Source organism: Ranitomeya variabilis, chromosome 7 (assembly GCF_051348905.1).
Source record: "Ranitomeya variabilis isolate aRanVar5 chromosome 7, aRanVar5.hap1, whole genome shotgun sequence".
NCBI lineage: Eukaryota > Metazoa > Chordata > Amphibia > Anura > Dendrobatidae > Ranitomeya > Ranitomeya variabilis.
The window spans coordinates 151352892-151373364 of NC_135238.1; the positions used below are offsets into that span (position 1 = coordinate 151352892).

The 20473-nt window shown below is 44.3% G+C and overlaps 2 protein-coding genes across 11 annotated transcripts in view; one reads left to right on the top strand and one right to left on the bottom strand.

Moving 5' to 3' along the window:
• Positions 1-8136, top strand: part of LOC143784165 (caspase-8-like) — a 93349-nt gene extending 85213 nt beyond the window's left edge. For 7 of the 8 annotated variants that reach the window (XM_077272053.1, XM_077272050.1, XM_077272052.1 and 4 more), the window contains 2 exons: positions 3033-3525; positions 5062-8135. In XM_077272053.1, the coding sequence (XP_077128168.1) occupies positions 3033-3525; positions 5062-5191 (623 nt within the window). In that variant the 3' untranslated portion in view covers positions 5192-8135. Of the gene's footprint in view, positions 1-3032; positions 3526-5061 lie in introns of all 8 variants that reach the window. The other variant, XM_077272056.1, reaches the window with a different exon arrangement.
• A 9231-nt stretch (positions 8137-17367) lies between these two features.
• Positions 17368-20473, bottom strand: part of FLACC1 (flagellum associated containing coiled-coil domains 1) — a 194640-nt gene continuing 191534 nt past the window's right edge. For 2 of the 3 annotated variants that reach the window (XM_077274743.1, XM_077274746.1), the window contains one exon: positions 17368-17728. In XM_077274743.1, coding sequence (XP_077130858.1) covers positions 17662-17728 — 67 coding nt within the window. In that variant the 3' untranslated portion in view covers positions 17368-17661. The remainder of the gene's footprint in view (positions 17729-20473) is intronic. The other variant, XM_077274744.1, reaches the window with a different exon arrangement.

Below are 20473 nucleotides of genomic sequence, written 5' to 3' on the forward strand. Positions count from 1 at the left end.
ATTTTAAACTGGGGCTGTGTCCTCTTTAGGCTGGGGTCACCCTTGCGAGTGCAATGCGAGAAACTCGCATAAATACCCGGCACTGCCGTCGGCACTCGGGACTGGAGCATGCGGCTGCATAAAAATATGCAACTGAACGCTCCGGGCGGCAGTGCCGGGTATAGAGGCGAGAGACTCGCGTGAGTTTCTCGCATTGCACTCGCAAGTGTGACCCCGGCCTTATTCTAAGAATCATTGGAAGACCTCTCAGTCAGACCCTATTAGTATCTGATGACATACTCCTAGCAATGGTGGGAAAACCCTTTAAAGGGAAGGTGCCATATAAAAAAAAATATCTTCAACAATTGAAAATTTTTTAAGTATTATAATGTTTTAATTTTCTTAAAAATATTAATTTATTTTTAATGAAGTAAAATATGAAAAATAAGCGGGGTCACACATTACACCACTGGTCCCATAGAAGTAGACAGAGTGAAGTCACACATTTAACCACTGATCCCATATTGGTGGAGAGAGCGGGGTCACACATTTCTAAGTGAGCAGTAGTGTACTGTGTGACCCTGCAGTATATTATTTGGGAGGGTAGAGGGGGGGCATTTAATGTGTAGACCATGGGAGCGACGTGGCCGGTGGAGCAGCAACGACAGGAGAAGCAGCGGCGACAGGAGCGTGATGGTGATTTTTTCCATTGATAAGTATCAGGGCTGCTGCAATGGGAGTATCAGGGTTGCGGCAGTGAAGGACCAGGCATGGTTCTTTTGTGCAGAGGCAAAAATATGAGAGGAGGACATGAAATTTGGGAATATGTCTCTCCCCATCCATCACATTCCATGTCTCTATTCCATATCTCTCCCTGCATCAAATGTCTCTCCCCCATTAGATTCCATGTGTTTCCCCATCACATTCCATGTCTCCCCCTCATATTCCATTGTTCCCCCCTCATATGCTTTGTCTCTCCCCCATCAAATGCCATGTTTCCCCCCTTAATATTCCGTGCCCTTTTTGTATCTCTTTTTTGTTACCTACTGTGTAATTTATATAAACATTTGCTGCAAATATAGAAAACGTTTTTTTGTTCAGTTTTTAGCCAGTCCATGATGTCTCGAGACGTGGTAGTCCACAAAGAGCCTAATGTGCCATTTATTCCATGGCATCACACATAAGAAACAGTGTTCCAGTAAATAACATAAAACAGAAGCGTACCATAAACATGAGTGGCAGAGAGATGAGGAAAGATCCTGCCCTCAAGGGCTTACAAGGGGCAGGGAAGCAGTAGGTGATGGCAACAGTAGCCCAACTGGTGGTGTACTGGCTGCAGGGTTTTTCTACTGGTTTGGCTTTTATGAAAAGTTGGGTTTTAAGCTTCCTATTCAAAGCTTTCAAAAGGCTGGGAGCATTTGGAAGTTCCTAAGTATCGGAAACCTACAGGGAGAAAATTGAGGATTTTGGTGTAATGAACAGGTAGTGGGAGATTAGGTCAGAGATGTGTGGAGGAAATGGATTACAGACAATGAACAGCCTGGTCAGTTAGTATTCATTTTTGTAGCTGACTTTTTATGGATAAGAGATAGCGAGTAATGCAATTGGCAGATTGAAGAGACAGAGGGGGAACAAGAATTGGTGAGGCACAAAGTGTCAGGAAACCACAGACAAGGAGGCAGTAGTCTAGGCCGAAGATGATCTGATCTCATTCATGTCACTAAAGAGATGACTAAAAGCACCCATACTGAAAAGAAAATAGTTAATGTTCGCTAGGGCTCCTGATTCTTCACCTACAAATGGTATTGGGGAAGAGATGGATTAGGATGGATTTTTTTTTATTTTAGAAAATAAAAATTTTTAATCAGTATGCTGGATCCAATTTTCATCCGTATTTTTGTGCCATGTGTATCCATTTTTTTTTTGAGAGTATATGAGTTGGTGACTCTAGGTAAGCACCTGTTCACACTTAGTTTATGTTTGGATGTGACAGTCAGTTTTTTAAAAAAATTTATAGAAACAAAGGCCTATATTAATGTGTAGGTATCTGTATTTGCATTTTGGGTGGTGACAGAATCATGTTAAGGATTTTCTTGATTATCCCAGACAATAACAAAAACCTAAATTGAGTTGTTAAATATACTTATGAAGATAAAACAATAACTACTTAGTAGTAGTAGCTTTCTCCCCTATATCTAATGCCCCCGAATTCTTATGTCCTACTTTTGTAAGTTCAGCTGTTTTTCACCTGCCCCCTTCTTTTGATATCTCAGCTTTCCATATCGATCAATCCCAATAATAGATCTTATTGCATTATATCCTCTCCATGTGCAGATTTCTTTCTTACTTGCACGGTGAGAGCAAGTGATTCTTAAAGGGGTTTGTTTCCTGCCATATTTTTACATTGCATAGGAGGAAGCCAGACTGGAGAAATGAAAAAAAAATAGAGATACCAAATAAGTTTTCTGGTTCACAACGTCGGCTCCAACAGTCACAACCAGAGTGGAAGAGATGATGTCCCAACCACTAGTCCCCTGATCCTGCAGTCAGTCAGGCCAATGGTGTCGTAACGTCATCACTTTGGGTCCAGCAGAGATTTAAGGAGTGGCTCTGCTGGAAAAGGAAGTGTAATCAATCGGTTTGTCTTTTTTTGTGTGACTAACCCCAGAGAAGTTTATAGCAGAGACCTCCTTTAAATGTGTGAAGGGGTCACAAGGACAGAAAGTGGACTTAAATGGTCAGTGGCTGTAAAAGGATAAACCTCAAATAAATTTGCAGAGTTTAATCTTTATTTTGTTATTGAATTGCAAAGACAATGCATATCAGGGTGAAACTGATGACTGTTTCAGGAAAACCTTATTATATTAATTGTACTTCCTTTTTTTCCCCTCCATTTACAAATTCGAAAAACACAAGCTTCTCTTCATACTTTGCACACAATAGATATCAACATAGCTGTCTGTCTCAAAAGTGACTGCAGTCATAATGATTTACCCCCTTAACAGCTGCCAAAGATCAGTTCCCTTAATATACACATTCTTCTTTTTTTGTAGAATCTCTCCGCATTATATTTTCCAAACTGGGTTTTAAAGTCCATATAAAGAAAAACTTGGAGGGAGATGAGATCCTTCAGACCATCAACTTATTCAAAGAACCATCCAACCATGAAAATAGTGACTGCTTCATATGTTGTGTTCTGTCACACGGGGACAGAGGAATAATCTATGGTACAGATGGGAAAAGTGTGCCCATAAGAAATCTTACATTTTGTTTCTGCAGCTCACAATGTTCTACATTGACCGGGAAGCCCAAATTGTTCTTTATCCAGGCATGTCAAGGTAAAGAACATCAGCAGCTAGTCTCCCTACAAACAGATGCCTGCAATGCTTCAGATGGCAGCAATATTTCAGAGGATCTTATTCCTGGTGAACCAGATTTTCTCCTGGGAATGGCTACTACTTTGCATTGTGTATCTTATAGGGATCCAAATCACGGCTCCTGGTATATCCAGTCCTTGTGTAGACATCTAGATGAAAGCCATAAAAGGTAACATTTTACCCTTTACTCTTTGGTCTATACTGATAAACTGTTATATACTGAACTGTGTAGTCATAAAACAAATCCTGCTATTTATGGAGGTATGAGGATTGAAAGAAAAAGCTGTTATCCAACATTTTTTAATGAATACAGCTGCGTATGTGTGCAGAATACACTGGAGTAATAAGGATACATTGTGGTTCCTTGTATTGTCCACATGAACTGGCCCATAAATGTCTATTTCCCTTTAGATAGTTGACGTTTTTGAGTTGCTTACATGTTGGCGTAAAAATTGGTCTAAAAATTAATCAACCAGGAAATAGTGTAGTCAGACAAAAGAGGCAACTCTGTCATGTAGCAAGAGCAACAGAATACATTTGGGATATGATATAGGGAACTTATCACCTCTAAAAATGAGTTTAACCAGCAAATATCTTGTTAATCTGCAGGTAAATAGCCCTTAAATTGTGTTAGGATGGCTTACTCAAAGCAGAGGTATAAGGAGAAAATGAAGCGATGTTCTCCCTGCATGCGCTCAGTTCTAGTCATTGGGCGGTGCAGGGAGCTGTTAAAATCACTGTAATAGCTCCCTGCACCACAGCAGATTATCACATGCAATACACAACAAGTACTTGCCAGAAATTCTTGAAACTCCTTTAAAGAGGTTATCCTCTATATTTATATAGTTCAGCACTTGTGTACTTCGGCCGGCATTGATACCGATGACAGCTGACCAGTGGGGTTGCCAGGTGTCGGATCCTGGATGATCAGACATTGATGACCAATCCTAAGGATAGGCCATCAATGTAAAAGTAGTGGACAACATCTTTAATGTTACTCCTTTAATGTTGCCTTTGACAGCCTCCCAGATCAATGTTCTTCATGTATTTTCATCAATTTTTGACACACATCAAGTTCTAGGTAATGTTACAATTGTGACAAATTTAAACCACTTCTTTATGACTATCTTCTAAGTGTTATATGTAACAGCTACCTGCATCACCCCAATGCCTGGAAGCAACTGACTGCAGGGAGACTATAACTTCATTTTCTCCTGGTATCCCTGCTTCCAGGACACCAGCCTGACATGATTTAACCCCTTAACCCCTGGGCCATTTTCCGTTTTTGAGTTTGTCTTTTGCTCCCCTTCTTCCCAGAGCCATAACTTTTTTTTTATTTTTCCATCAAAATGGCCATGTGAGGGCTTGTTTTTTGCGGGACAACTTGTACCTTTGAACGACACCATTGTTTTTAACATATCGTGTACTGGAAAACAGGGAAAAAAATCCAAGTTCCAATATGTCCTTTTTTGGTGTAAAAGAGTAAAGCTATAGTGTCTGCAATATCAAACACAGACTGGTGCAGTCTCTGGATTTTTTTTATCTTAGAAAATTTAGTAACATTTCTTTATAGATTTTTAGGTAATTTTTATATTTTGGTTTTCTTTTCACTGTGGTTAAGGATTTTATATTGTGTCTAGGTTATTTTTTTAAACCAATATTTAACATTGTTTCACAAATCAGTTAATGTCTTACTATTTTCTAGTCAAGAAGATATCATTTCAACTCTAACAAAGGTAAACCATGAACTGAGCCAAAAACAAGCTGACAAGTTCAGTGCAACACAGATGCCACAACCATGGACAACACTAACCAGAAAACTAGTCTTCAATTAGTTGATCAGTTTTTGCATCCATCTACAAGAGGGAAGATTCTATTGCTGCTTCACTATTTATATCAGTGACTATGTGGACCTTGAAAAATGAGATCCTCTAAAACCACAAGCTTTATTGTGAATATTACTAATCACAAGAGACTGTTACTATTCTGATCATTTTTGGTGACCAAGGAATAAACACTTTGATCTAACTTCCTTGAGAAGAGATATATTGTGGGACCATAACTCTTGCAGAGCCAGAACGATTGTAATTGTTTACACAGTGAAATTTGGAGACTGTATAAAGGCTCATTCAGAAGTCCGTTTTTCACGTATGAGTATTATCTGTGGTTTTCACGCATAGCACCCATACCTGTGAAAGTCTATGGGGCCATTCACATGTCCTTGAATTTTGCAAACCGAGAGGTCTGCAGAAAAGTGCCGAGAAATATCCGAATTTAATCTGTGGGTCGGGTCAAATTTGGCAATGCAAGTCAATGGGTCAGTGAAAAAAATCGGACAGCACTCGGATAACATCTGAGTGTGGTCTGATTTTCACGGACTGTCAGAATGGAGAAGGTGGAGAAACGTTTATTTATTTTTCTCTCTCCGCGTAGAAGAAAAACTGATGCCACTCAAGCCACACTCTGATCAAAGTCTGATCAGAATAATTGGACCGTTTTCTCGTACATGGAAAAATCAGACGTGTGAATGCGCCCTAAATCAGAGGAAAAACAGGAGCTATTTTATTGTCGGTTTCTTCATTTTACCCTAATCAGTTTAGGTACTTAATTGTCATTCGGTGCTATATGGTAGAAGTAAACAAATTGTCTCATAGCTGTCACAAGAAAGAGCAGTAAGGGTATTATTCTGTGACAGGTGTGATACATGGGGTTGAAGGTGTGTAAGCAAAATGGCTGTAGGATTTCTGCTCGCTTGATTGGGTTTGAGGTAGGAACTGGAAGTGGTTTCAGTAAAATGTCCTGATTCGTTTATTAAAACCACCATAAACCGCTCAGAATAATATAACATGCACACAAGCAGCATAAAAACGAGGGGACAAATACCTAAACCTGACAGATTCCTGTTCAGTCTGGTAAAAGCCCTAGTCTTACCCTGGTCTGTCCCTACCTGACCACGGAGGTTGGCAGCCTAATATAACGCAATGGTGCCCCCCACTTGACAGCGTCTAACCTTGAATGCCCCTAACAGCTCCTAGTAAAGCTATGCCTGTGTAGCAACTCATTCAGGAAAGTAGGTTATACACTAAAACCTGCAACTGACCCAGCTGGCTCCTGCATGGACTAGATATCCTGACTCTGTAGTCCCTAGTGGTGCCTGAGAGTGCAGAGACATACCTAACCACAGACTAGGAGATGGCAACTCTGTCCTAAACTGCCTAAAAAGCAGACGTGTTGCTTCACATTGTGAATTACCTGCAAGAAGAGAAGTGTGCTGAACAAAAGAAAGAACCAAGAGTGAGGAAAGTAAATAATGAAACAACAATCAAATAATAAAGCAAGTACTGTTAATAGATATACTGCCTCCTACCTAAAGATAAACAGAAGATGGGTGCAAGGTATAGCAAAGAAACAGTAAAGTGAAAACCCTTAGTTGGAATCTCACAGACTGGCTCCAATCAATAGATTGATTTGGATGATCTGACAGGAAACGCCAGCGGGGGAAGGACAGGATATAATGCTGCATCCAAAAGGACATAGGCACATAAATGAAAACTCCTGTGTTAAGCCAAGAAGACTGAAGTCAGAAAAGCAGCACCCAAACACCCAGAGAAAAGATGTGTCTCCTTTTGCTCGGCAGAAAGAGAATCCAACCACAGAACACAAACTCAAGGGATCGAATCCAGGAACATGACCACCCTGGACTGGGGATAAGTGAGTAGCCAGTCCCATCCATCTCTCTGACTGTTCGTAAACCCTGCCTTGACTCGCCCTATTAACTCTCTCAGCACTATATGTGTTGGAGCCTGGTTCCCGGGCTTAGATCACTGAGGCTACTAACATCGTTGATACATATCTCCTCTCGAGGACCTGTCCGGTGGCCATCTTACATGGCCAAAAAGTATAGGTGCAAAAGTGCATGGGCTAAACTAACTGATGGGGTATAGTATTTGCCTTGGCTATAATTGGTCTTCTCGCTAGAGTTAGAAGTGTCAGATCAAAAGAAGAAGCCATGTGACTCATTCAGGCGGCCACTGTGTAAAGCCATGCAATATTTATATGTGGTCTAGGCTTATAAATAATTTTGGGAATCTTCTAGGAGAATTTTGAACAAAAATCCAATCCAAAGTTACTTTATTTGTAGCAATGTCACCTTTTATGACCAATGCAAGAATTGTACTTCATCCTGGACAAGCCTTTTAATATTCACATTGGCAGTGAGCTTAATATACAGTTCACAGAGCACCTATCCTTGTATCAGAATTTTACAGCATCTTATTATTCATTAGTAAAAAGGGAAATCAAAGCACTTGTGTCATTGAAAGGAATATATCTACAGAAAACAACATATTGTATAATCAATTTTATGTTTGATTTTATTTTTTTTTTCATCATCTACATACAAATTAAAAAAAAAAATATTACAGGCCAATGAGCCCTCAAAATGCTTGCAGTTCCTGTTTGGCAGATATAACCCTATTGTTTTCACAGACAGGCTGTCTAGTGGAGTTGTGCCTGCTGTAAAGCAAATCTCTGAAGTGCCCTTCATAACTAAAGGCGCTTATATACATTATCATGAAGTTTAATGATGAAATGTAATTATACTGTGAAATACTTTTTTAACTGTGAGATTTGTGTATGTTATACAATATAATTAGTTGTGCTAATGGTCTTATGTATCATTTCTGAGAAGCCGTTTTCTGAGTTGTGTGAATTAAAAAAAATTACATATAAATACATTTTACAAAAATAGTTCCCATGTCATTTTTTGTTATTGGACACAAAGGTTAGCTAAAAAAAAATGAAGACCCTTTTCTACAAGCTGATAATCAGCTAAAGAATATTTATAGTTTGTGCCCAATTATTTGCCATTGTAAGCATGCTGGCGGTCACTCAAAGCTTTCATTTGTCTGGTGATTGGATTTTTTTATGCTCGCCAAAAAGTCATTATCGCCAGCACATTGCATTATATTTACAATATATGTGCTTCTGATAACATAGATAGTATACAGGGACAGAACGGTCATATCAGCAATTGTTCTGTCTGTCATTGCTTGTCAGCCCATGTAATGACTTGACAGAGTTGATCGGTGCTCATAAAGACCCAACATTGGACACTGTAACTGGGCCATAGCTTTGCAAGAATTATGTGAATTTTATAGAAATAAAGCTCAGTTCATTTGTTCCCAGTTTTAGATGTTATCATCTATACGTAGGATAACATGCTGAAAGGTGGAGCTCTGACTGCTGGGACCACCACTGATCTAGAGAATTGGTCTCTGTAGAGCCTTGTCTAAATGAAGCAATAGTCGGCCATGTGAACCACCGCTCCATTCATTTTGTATGGGTTTGCCGTAAAAACCCCAGCACTGTATTGCACTATCTCTGGCAGTCCTATAAGAATGGAGCAAATGTGCACTTATCCTGCCACTGCTGCATTCAGGTGTAGATCAGCAGAGCCCTATTCTGTGATGCAGTGTGGGTCCCAGATGTTGATGGCACCTATTCTGGTGCAAGAATACTGTATAACACTAGTGACTTTCTGCTATGTAGCACCACAATATGAATTCTTTAATATGTGGCGGTATTACCAATACCTTCAGCTATTGCTACCCATGCTGCTGGTAAAGCTTCCTTTCATTAGATGGTAGTGGCCTGCTTCATTTTGCAATGAGGCTCTATCAATTTTAGTTATGACCCAGAGAACTGCATTCATCTGTCACTGCTTTCACTAGGTTTAGAAAGTCCCAAGATTGTCAGGTGAAAAAGTCATATGAGCATGCATCTGGGTCTACTTAGTCCCAATATAGCAAGCAAATAGCAAGTAAAATAGTTTAAAAAAGAAAAGTGTTTTCTGACTTTTTTTGTGGCACATCATAAAAATTAGTGGAAAAAAAAGTTTAGTGAAGTTAGAAAAAAATAGTTTAGACATGCAAAGAAAATTTCAGTTACAAATGATTAAACACCCTATTTGTCAGGAAAAAAGGTGGAATGTATAACCCCTTTGTAGAATGTGGTTATAGCTCTGGAACACTTCAATGGATCCAGGTGATTCTTTGATTGTTTTTTTCGTGACATATTGTACTTTATTGACGGTGGTAAAATTACTTTGATATGACTTGTGTTTATTTGTGAAAAATGTTTGCAATTTTCAAACTTTGAATTCTTATGCCCTTAAATCAGAGAGTTAGGTCACGCTGAATTCTTATGCCCTTAAATCAGAGAGTTAGGTCACGCAAAACAGTTAATAAATAACATTTCCCACATGTCTACTTTACATTAGCACAATTTTTTAAACAACATTTTTTTTTGTTAAGAAGTTATTAAGGTGAAAAGTTGACCAGTGATTTCTCACTTTTCCACCAAATTTACAAAACCATTTTTTTTAGAAACCACCTCATATTTGAAGTGACCTATATGACAGAAAATACCCAGAAGTGACACTATTCTGAAAGCTGCACCCCTCAAGGTGCTCAAAACCACATTCAAGAAGTTTATTAACTCTTCATATGCTTCACAAGAACTGAAGCTGCGTGGAAGGAAAAAATTAACATTTAACTTTTTTTCATAAAAATTCTACTTCAGACCCAAATATTTGTATTTTTACAAAGGTAAGAAGAGAAAATTGAACACAATTTGTTGTGCAATTTCTCCTGAACATGCCAATCCCCATATGTGGTGGAAAACCACTGTTTGGGCGCACGGCAGGGCTCAAAAGGGAAATAGCACCATTTGACTTTTTGAACGCAAAATTCTCTGGAATCGAGAGCGGACGTCACGTCGAGTTTGGAGAGCCCCTGATGTGTCTAAGCAGTGGAAAGCCCCCCATTTTGGAAACTACACCCCTCAAGGATTTTATCCAGGGGCACATTGAGCATTTTGAACACAGGTACAACACAGAATTTGCTAACATTAAGTCGTCATATTAAAAAAGTTCTTTTTTTTCACAAAAATCTTGCTTTAGCCCCAAATTTCTCACTTTTGCCAGAGATAACACCAAAAAGTGGACCCCACAATTTGTTGACCACTTTCTTATGAGAGAAGTGATACCCCACATGTAGTCAAAAAGTTCTGTTTGGACAAACGGAAGGAGCAATATTTGAATTTTGGAAGACAAATTTGTCTGAAAGATGGCAGACACCATGTCCCATTTGCAGGGCCCCTAAGGTGCCTAAACAGCAGAAACTCCCCACATTTGACCCCATTTTGGACACTACACCCCTCAAGGATTTTATCCAGGGGTATAGTGAGCATTTTGAACCCACATGTACGACACAGAATTTGATAATATCAGGTCGTCATATTGAAAAAGTTCATTTTTTTCACAAAAATCATGATTTAGCCCTACATTTTTCACTTTTGCCAGAGACAACACCAAAAATTGGACCCCGCAATTTGTTACCCACTTTCTTACGAGCATGGCAATATCCGACATGTAGTCTGTTTGGACAAACGACAGGGCTCAGCACGGAAGGGGCGCAATTTGAATTTTGGTAAACAAATTTGGCTCTTTTTGGATTAGATTGTCATATTTGCAGAGCCTGTGTGGTTTAACAGCAACAGAAATCCCCTGTAAATGTATTTTTGGTAAATTATACCCTCTAATGTATTTATCTAATGAGGTGGTGAGTAGTTTGATACTATCGTTTATAATGCAGTTGATGCAACACAAGTTTGAAAATGTACAATTTGCTTTTTTTTACCATCTCTTTTATTAATCTTTTTGTGCGTTCTGAGGAACACATCTCAAATTTTATTGTACTAGATTCTCAGTGTTCATAAATACATCCAATATGGCACCAGTATGAATACTAGTGTATTTATTCAGCAGATAGAAGTTGGGGTCAGTTCTTGGGGGGGGGGGGGGGGTTGGAGTAGGAGCTGAGTGTATTTTTATTTTTTTTACCTATCCCACGTTCAGGGTAATGCCTAAATTTTTTTATTTTTTATCAGATGGCAGGATGGTATACGGTTCTGCTTCCCATTGGTCATCGAGCTTGTGTAGTCTCCTCTTTCGTTTAAGTACTTGCTCACCAGGTGACAGGTGACAGGGGAATCGCAGGAGCGTGCTGGTTGTAGTCCCTTTCTTGTTTTTGCCTAGCCTGGGCGAGACTTCTTTCCACGCACTCCTGTACTTTGCGGTACCTTCGCTGCCTTTCTGCATCCCAATCTGCATCCGGCGAGGTATCTTCGGGGACTAGGACCCCCATGTCCAGATCAACGGGTAACTGGCTAGGCCTTCCCCTCATTAGGTACGCTGGAGTACAGTTGGTGGAATTTACTGGGATGTGATTGTAGATATCCACCAAGTCAGGCAACTTTGTCGGCCACAGGTTCCGTTCCTCTACGGGCAAGGTCTTCAATAAGTCGATCACCACCTGGTTCATCTTTTCGCACATCCCATTGGTTTGAGGGTGGTACGGAGTGGTTCGGATCTTCTTACACCCGTACAGTTGGCAGAACTCTTGGAACACTTCTGCTTCGAATGCTGGTCCCTGATCAGTCAGTACCTTCTCCGGGTAGCCATGGGGCCTACAAAAGTACTGCTGGAAGGCCTTGGCGGCAGTCCTGGCCGTTAGATCCCTGACAGGTACAACCACCAGAGATCTGGAGTAGTGATCTACGATGGTAAGAGCGTAGATATAGCCGGACCGGCTAGGTGTCACATGATCCAGCGCGACCAGTTCGAGCGGCCGTTTGGTGATGATAGGCTGCAGGGGAGCCCGTTGGCTGCCTCGGTCCTTCCTGCGTAGGCTACATGGACCGCACTCCCGGCACCACTTTTCAATGGCTCTCTTCATGCCAATCCAATAGAACCTCCCTCGGAGTAGCCTCTCTAGCTTCCTCCATCCGAAGTGTCCGGCTCCATCATGGTAGGCTCCCAGAACCATGGGCGCATCTCGCCTTGGCACCACTATCTGCCACACCAATTCATGAGTACGTGGGTCGATGCTCCTCCTGCACAGCTTGCTATCATGGATAAACAGTTTGCTTCTCCCCTTCCACAGCTGTTGGGTTTCCTGTGGATCATCTGGGCCGGGATGCAACCCTGCCTGCGTCAAGAGCTCTTTCACCCGACGGACCGCGGGGTCACCATCCTGGGTCTCCGCCCACCCGTGATGGGGCAGGGGATTCAGCGTGGCATCCGGTTGGTTCCTGTGCCTGTTCTTCACATGATGAGAGTTCTGAGTGGCTTTGGGGCGATGGAACGCAGGCAGCTCCACCTCTTCAAGTGCCTCCGGGTCTTCTCCCGTTTCTGGCAAATTGGGCATTCGGGACAAGGCATCGGCATTGGCATTCTTGTGTCCTGCCCGGTACTTGATGGTGAAATCGTAGTTGGACAGCCGGGCCATCCATCGCTGCTCCAAGGCCCTGAGTTTGGCAGTATCCAGATGCGTTAGCGGATTGTTATCCGTGAAGACGGTGAATTTCGCGGAGGCCAGGTAGTGTTTGAACCTCTCTGTCACTGCCCAGACGATGGCAAGGAATTCCAGCTTAAAGGAACTGTAGTTATCAGGGTTTCTTTCCGTGGGACGGAGTTTCCTGCTGGCGTAAGCGATCACCCTTTCCTTGCCTTTCTGGACCTGGGACAGCACGGCTCCTAATCCCACATTGCTGGCATCTGTGTACAGCACAAACGGTTGGTCGTATTCGGGGTAAGCCAGTACCTCTTCTCCAGTCAGTGCCGACTTCAAACAAGTGAAGGATCCCTCCAGCTCCTCGTTCCAATCAAAGGGGGTGCTCCTCCCCTTGGTCCTTTTTGGTTGGCCCACCAACAGGTTTTGCAAGGGTGCGGCCTTCTTGGTAAAGTCCTTAATGAACCTCCGGTAATAGCCTACCAGCCCGAGGAACTGCCGGACTTCGTGAAGGTCACTGGGCTTTGGCCAGTCCTTGATCACCGTGACCTTGTCGGGGTCTGGGGCCACTCCTTCAGCGCTCACCACATGGCCCAGGTACTGCACTTTAGGTTTCAGCAGATGACACTTGGACGGTTTCACCTTCAAGCCAAAGTTGGACAGGGCTTCAAACACCTCGGCCAGGTGCTTCAGATGGTCTTCGTAGGTCTTAGAGAAGACAATGACATCATCCAAATACAGCAGCATGGTTTCGAAGTTCATGTGTCCCAGGCAGCACTCCATCATCCTCTGGAACGTCCCCGGGGCATTGCACAATCCGAAGGGCATGTAGTTGAATTCGCAGAGTCCCATCGGCGTCGTGAAGGCTGTCTTCTCTTTGTCCGCCTCCGCCACGGGAACCTGCCAGTACCCACTGGTGAGATCTAAGGTAGAGAAGTAGTTAGCGGATTTTAAAGCAGCCAGAGACTCCTCTATCCTGGGCAGTGGGTATGCATCTTTATGTGTAATGCGGTTCAACTGCCTGTAATCAACGCACATCCTCATGGTGCCATCTTTCTTTTTAACAAGGACTAACGGAGCTGCCCAGGGGCTACAACTGTCTCTCACCACCCCAGCCTCCTTCATTTCTCACAACATGTCCTTGGCACACTGGTAATGAGCTGATGGTACAGGGCGGTATCTCTCTTTTATGGGCCGGTGATCTCCCGTGGGGATGTGATGTTGGATCCCTTTCACTTGTCCAAAATCAAGGGGGTGTTTGCTAAATACCCGCTCGTACTCGTGAACCACCCTGTAGGCCCCCTGTTTCTGATGGGATGGGGTGGAGTCAGTGCCCACATGCAATTCCCGACACCAATCTTTCGAGTGCCCTGCAGAACCGTTGCCCTCCGCCACATCTGACGGGACCAAGGGTTCAGGTGTCTGTATCACACTATTATTGACAGTAAACAGTTTGGCGAGCGTGGCATACTTGGTGAGATGAACCTCTTCCTCCCCGCAATTGAGGACACGAACGGGCACCCTCCCCTGGCGGACGTCGACCACCCCCCGGGCCGTCAGAATAGTAGGCCTATTGTCTGAATATATGGGTTCTACCAAGGCCTGGTAATCCTTTCCCCTGAGGCCTATGGCTGCCCGACACCATATTAACATTTCACTCCTGGGGGGTATCGCGATGGGGTTTGAATCACGCACAGTGACACGACCAATCTCACCACCAGTCAGCTCTACCTGCTGTCTCTGCATCAGAGCTTTGATTTCTTTTTGCAGGGCACGTTGTTCGCTGCGGCCAGCGGTTTCTGCCACCTGTTGCAACAAAACAATAACTTCTGCAAGACAATTTTCTATAACATTAGTACCAAGAGTCATCATGGGATTACATTCTCGGCGATCAATATCAACAATCACAATCCCTTGGGCTTTCAATTCCACCCGCCCCACTTTGATAGTGGCCTCTTTATACCCCACTTGTGGCAATGGCTGACCATTACTGGCTATTATGGTGAAATCGTCATCGGGGCCACGAGTAATATCGGTGTCCTCCCAATACCGTTTATAGAGGACATAAGGCATAGTCGTCACCTGAGAACCGGTGTCCAGCAAAGCATTCAGGGGGATGCCGTCAACCACCACAGGAAGAACTGGTCGCCCTCCAATGTATTTGGCTCTCCAATGCTGTGGGCCTGACCGTCCTACTCCTGGGGGTTGGCCCTTCGCCCCAGGGGTTGCTCGTTTAAAGGACAGTACCTTGCAAAGTGGCCCACTCGATGACAGCGGCGGCAGATGGGTCGTCCATCCTCATGGAAGCGATCGTTGGATCGGCCTCTGGTTGGCGGGGTCCTCCTCTGTCGCATCCAAGGAACATTCTCCGGTCTGGAGGTCAGCTGGATCTTCTCCTTGGGGGCCTCCTGTAGGGACTGCAGGGCCAGGGCAGCAACGCTCTTGGTTAGCTCCTGCATCTGGAGGCGGAGTCCTGCAGGGGAGTCGTCCTCTAGGCTCTGGCCGTCGGCCTCGGCGGCGACTGGGGCATCCGACGCCACCTCCTGGTGGTATGTGAGAGCGGGACGCCTGGGAGGTGCTGCACGGCTAGGCTGTCGCTCCTGCCATGCCTGGATAGCTTTATCCTTGAATTGCGCAAAAGTCAAGTCTGGATTTTGCATGGCCAGGAAGTGCAGTTGACCCCTTTGGTGGCTGCACAGGAGCCCTTCAATGAACCGTTCTTTCAGGAGTTTATCCTCATCTTGCACGCTGTCGGGGTCACTCTGCTTAATGGCCCGCAGCGCCTCCTGGAGATTAAGGGCATAGTCCCGTAAGCTATCCTGCGGTCTCTGTTTGCATCCATAGAAAGTCAATTTAATCTCTGTAGCAGTGCGGGTATCAAAGGTGGCTTTAAGCTTTGCAAAAACCTGCTGTGCCGTTTCCTTATCCGCGTCGGGCCAGGACTTCATTTCTCTCAGAGCCGCTCCAAAGTGTTGGCCGGTTATCATATGAACCTTCTGAGGCTCTGCCAGGGGATAGAACTCGATCAGGCTGCAGATTCCTTCTTTAAAGTCAGTGAATGTATGTGACTCCCCGGAATATCGTGGGAGCCAGGCCGCTCCGGGCAGGTACGGCATAGAGAAGGGCATTATGGCTTTTGTGTTAGCGGCAGCGTCCGACTGGCTGAGGGGGGCAGCGGGTTCTGCGGCAACCGGTGGTTGTATTAGGGCCGCGGCTTCGCCCGCAGCGGGGCCCGGAGGTGCCCCTGCGTCCCCGGCTGCGGCCTCCTCCTCCGCTCCTCCCGACTCGGACATGACTGGCCCCTCCTCCACTAACCTGCTGGAGTTCAGAGTTCCTCTTCCGGGATTGGCACATTACCGCGCTTTCTTGTTCCGCGCTTCTTTTGGCCGGTTCCGCCCACGAAGCTAAGGCTCCTCCCTCCGTGCACGGCAATGCGAATCGTGGCGGGAACTCTTGGCGGCAATTGGCAACACACAGTCTTTGCAATAAAGTACAGTCCAAGCACAGTAAATCACAGTTCCAAGGCACACATGACCTGATTCTTCAGGCTTAAGTAGATCCTGTTCATGACGCCAAGTTGTAGCGCTCCCACTGCCGCAGGGCCGAGGAGTACCCGGTACCGGGCCTCTGAGTCTCTGCTCTGGGGTTGTCACGGTGGCTAGGCCCTGGTCCGTGACCCTGCCGAGGGGTGTACAGTGAATGATGTGGATGGTGCGGTGTAGCGCCGGTCGCAGTTAATAACGAGGACACCAGGTTGCAGTCTCTTTACCTCTTTACTGAAGGCTTCAGGTGTCCAATCCAGGGCACTGTTAACCGGGCTGTCTGAGACCGGCCGGTCCGAAGACACATCAGGAGTCCCCTTCACAGGTGGGAATCAGCGTCTACCTTCTAGCGCTTATGTGTTGTAGTCCTTCCCTGCTGAGCACCCTGGGATAGTCCTCACAACTGCTTCTGTCTGTCTCTGATGCTCGTTCTCTCCGTCCCCCAGATGATATGGCTAGGACGCACCCGTATGACGGGGTAGGCCTGGAGGTATTCTGGGACTCTAGAGTCGCCCCTCTCCCACAGCTGCCTCCGTTGTCTGCTTAGGTGTTTTAGTGAGACAGCCAACCTATAATTGGCTGTCCGGCCGTGGTTTGAAGTAATGCTTGTAGTCTCTTACTTGCTCGGCGTTCCGGCCACCGACTGTTGCCCCTCAGAAGGATGTTGCCTCGATCTTACAGCACGACTCCTTCTGGTTCTATCACTTCTTTGCTGTATCCCCGTTGCTCACTGGTTTGTGCTATTCTTAGGAGTCTGCCAGGATCCCATCCCTGACAGGTCCTCTCACTAGCTCTTCCCAGTTACTTCTCTCCCTGTCTTCCTGTCCAACCCCTAGTTTTACCAGAGTGTGAGGAGTGGCCTACTAGATAGAACCACCCCCCCCTGGTGGCCGGAGTGTGAAGTGTAGTGTGAGTGTTACCTGGTCAGAGAAACTCCTTTAGTGCAATCAGACGTACCATAGCTCCCCTTAGTGGCGGAGCCACAGTACTGCAACGACCAGGACTCTGGGGCGCTGCAATAATATTGCTGTGTATTGCACAACTGAACCAAGTAAGCACCTCCATCACCTTACTGTTTTTTATCCTCAGAAAAGACTCTATTGAGCTCTTTTGTTTCAATTTACATTGACATTTATTAACTGAACTACAACTAAAATAAGGTAATGTACAAAACCATTAAATTCCAAAATTAATATAAATTATATGAAATTGCAACTTTTTTTAATCATTTAGTGATCTTAAAAGTGAAACAAAACATAATATAATCCTTTCAGTTTGTGACTGCACACAGACTATAATTTGTCATTCCAAGGTGTTTAGGCTAAAGGAAGATTCAATCCATTGAGAATGAACAGTTGTACAAAAGTATCTTGAAGGACGAGACTTAATAAATCCCGATCAACCCATTCTTCACCATCCAGTCATTTCTTTGTTTCTCTGACTGTAAAGTTGTTCACTTTTTGCAATAAGTTTTCTCCTGTACAAAATAAAAGAAAACACCAAAGTGAGAAAAAATAATACGGTCACAAGATGTCAGAACCTGATGATTGAACACAAGATGAGCTGTGAAACATAGGTGATGCTAATAATAATAATAATTTTATTTATATAGCGCCAACATATTCTGCAGCGCTTTACAAATTATAGAGGGGATTTGTACAGACAATAGACATTACAGCATAACAATAATCACAGTTCAAAGTAGATACCTAGAGGAATGAGGGCCCTGCTCGCAAGCTTACAAACTATGAGGAAAAAGGGGAGACAAGAGATGGGTGGTTAGTAACAATTGCTTTCGTTGTTCGGACCAGCCATAGTGTAAGGATCGGGTGTTCATGTAAAGCTGCATGAACCATTTAACAGCCTAAGTATGTAGCAGTACAGACACAGAGGGCTATTAACTGCATAAAGTATATGAGAACATGATGCGAGGAACCTGATTATGTTTTTTTTTTTGTTTTGTTTTTTAATAGGCCACACAGGGATAGTTAGGTTAATGCGTTGAGGCGGTAGGCCAATCTGAACAAATTTTTAGGGCACGCTTAAAACTGTGGGGATTGGGGATTAATCGTATTAACCTGGGTAGTGCATTCCAAAGAATTGGCAAGGCACGTGAAAAGTCCTGGAGACGGGAGTGGGTGGTTCTGATTATTGAGGATGCTAACCTGAGGTCATTAGCAGAACGGAGAGCACGGGTAGGGTGGTAGACTGAAACCACGGAGGAGATGTAGGGTGGTGCTGAGCCATGGAGTGCTTTGTGGATGAGGGTAATAGTTTTGTACTGGATTCTGGAGTGGATGGGTAACCAGTGTAATGACTGGCACAAGGTAGAGGCATCGGTGTAACGGTTGGTGAGGAATATGATCCTGGCAGCAGCATTCAGGACAGATTGGAGCGGGGAGAGTTTGGTAAGAAGGAGGCCGATTAGTAGAGAGTTACAATAGTCCAGACGAGAATGAATGAATGAGTGAAACAGTAAGAGTTTTTGCAGAGTCGAAAGTAAGAAAAGGGCGAATTCTAGAAATGTTTTTCAGATGCAGATAAGAAGAGCGAGCCAGTGATCAGATGTGGGGGTGAATGAAAGCTCGGAATCAAGTATGACCCCAAGGCAGCGGGCATGTTGCTTGGGAGTATTGGTGGAACGACACATGGAGATGGCAATATCAGGCAAAGGTAGGTTAGTAGAAGGAGAGAACACAAGGTGTTCAGTTTTTGACAGGTTCAGTTTCAGAAAGAGGGAGGACATGATGTTAGAGACAGCGGTAAGACAATCACTGGTGTTTTATAAAAAGGCAGGCGTGATATCAGGAGAAGAAGTGTATAATTGGGTGTCATCAGCATAGAGATGGTACTGGAAACCAAATCTACTGATTGCTTGTCCAATAGGGGCTGTATACGAAGAGAAGAGGAGGGGAGGGGGCCTAGGACTGATCCTTGAGGAACTCCAACAGTAAGGGGAAGGTGAGAGGAGGAGGAACCAGCAAAAGATACAGTGAAGGAGCAGTCAGAGAGATAGGAGGAGAACCAGGAGAGAACGCTGTCCTTGAGGCCGATAGAGAGTAGCACAGCGAGGAGGAGCTGATGATCCACAGTGTTGAATGCTGCGGAGAGATCCAAGAGAATTAGCATGGAGTAGTGACCATTAGATTTAGCTGTTAGTAGGTCATTAGAGACTTTAGTGAGGGCAGTTTCAGTGGAGTGTAAAGAGCGGAAACCAGATTGAAGAGAGTGGAGAAGAGATTTATCTGAGAGATAGCAGATACCACGGGAGTGGACCAGGCATTCGAGGAGTTTAGAGATGAAGGGAAGATTAGAGACAGGTCTATAATTAGCGGCACAGTTTTGATCGAGGGATGGTTTTTTAAGAAATGAATGTATGATGGCATGCTTCAATGAGGAACGAAAAATACGGGAAGAGAGAGAAAGGTTGAATATTTTTGTTAGGTGAGGGGCGACAGCCGGGGAAAGGGACTGGAGGAGATGTGACGGAACGGGGTCACTGGTGCAAGTGGTTGGGCGAGAAGATGCAAGGAGCCTGATTACTACTTCTTCTGTAACTGGTTCAAAGTCAGAGAGTAAACTAGATGCAGTGGGGGAGGGAGGACAGTGCATGGTATGAAGGGATTGGGAGATAATTTCCTGTCTGATGTGGTCAATGTTTTCTTTGAAGTAATTGGCCAGATCGTCAGCGCGGAGATCTGTGGTTGGGGCCTGCACTCTTGGGTTGAGTAGAGAATGAAAAGTGTCAAAGAGACGTTTAGGGTTATTGGGCAGAGATGATGAGGGTGTTAACATAGGTTTGTTTGGAGAGGTGAAGGGCACAGTTGTATGTTTTAAGTATGAACTTATAATGGATGAAATCTTTGGGTAGATTAGAATTTCTCCACAGGCGTTCGGCGCACCTGGAGCACCGCTGCAGGAAACGTGTTTGCAGCGTGTGCCACGGTTGTCGCCATCTGTGCCAAGTTGTTCTATGTATAGGAGGTGCAATTTCATCCAGGGCACTTTGCAGGGTTTCATTGTAATGCTTCAGTGCAGAATCAGGACATGAGAGGGAGGAGATAGGGGCCAATGAGGACTGCAAGTTCTTTAATAAGTTTCTGGGTGTTATTGGCTTGGATGTTTCTATAAATGTGGCTTTAGCAGCGGGGACAGGATTCTGTCTCCAGCTGCTGCTACTGGCACAGGGCGGGCCCCCTTGACTCAGGGGCCCTATAGCCAC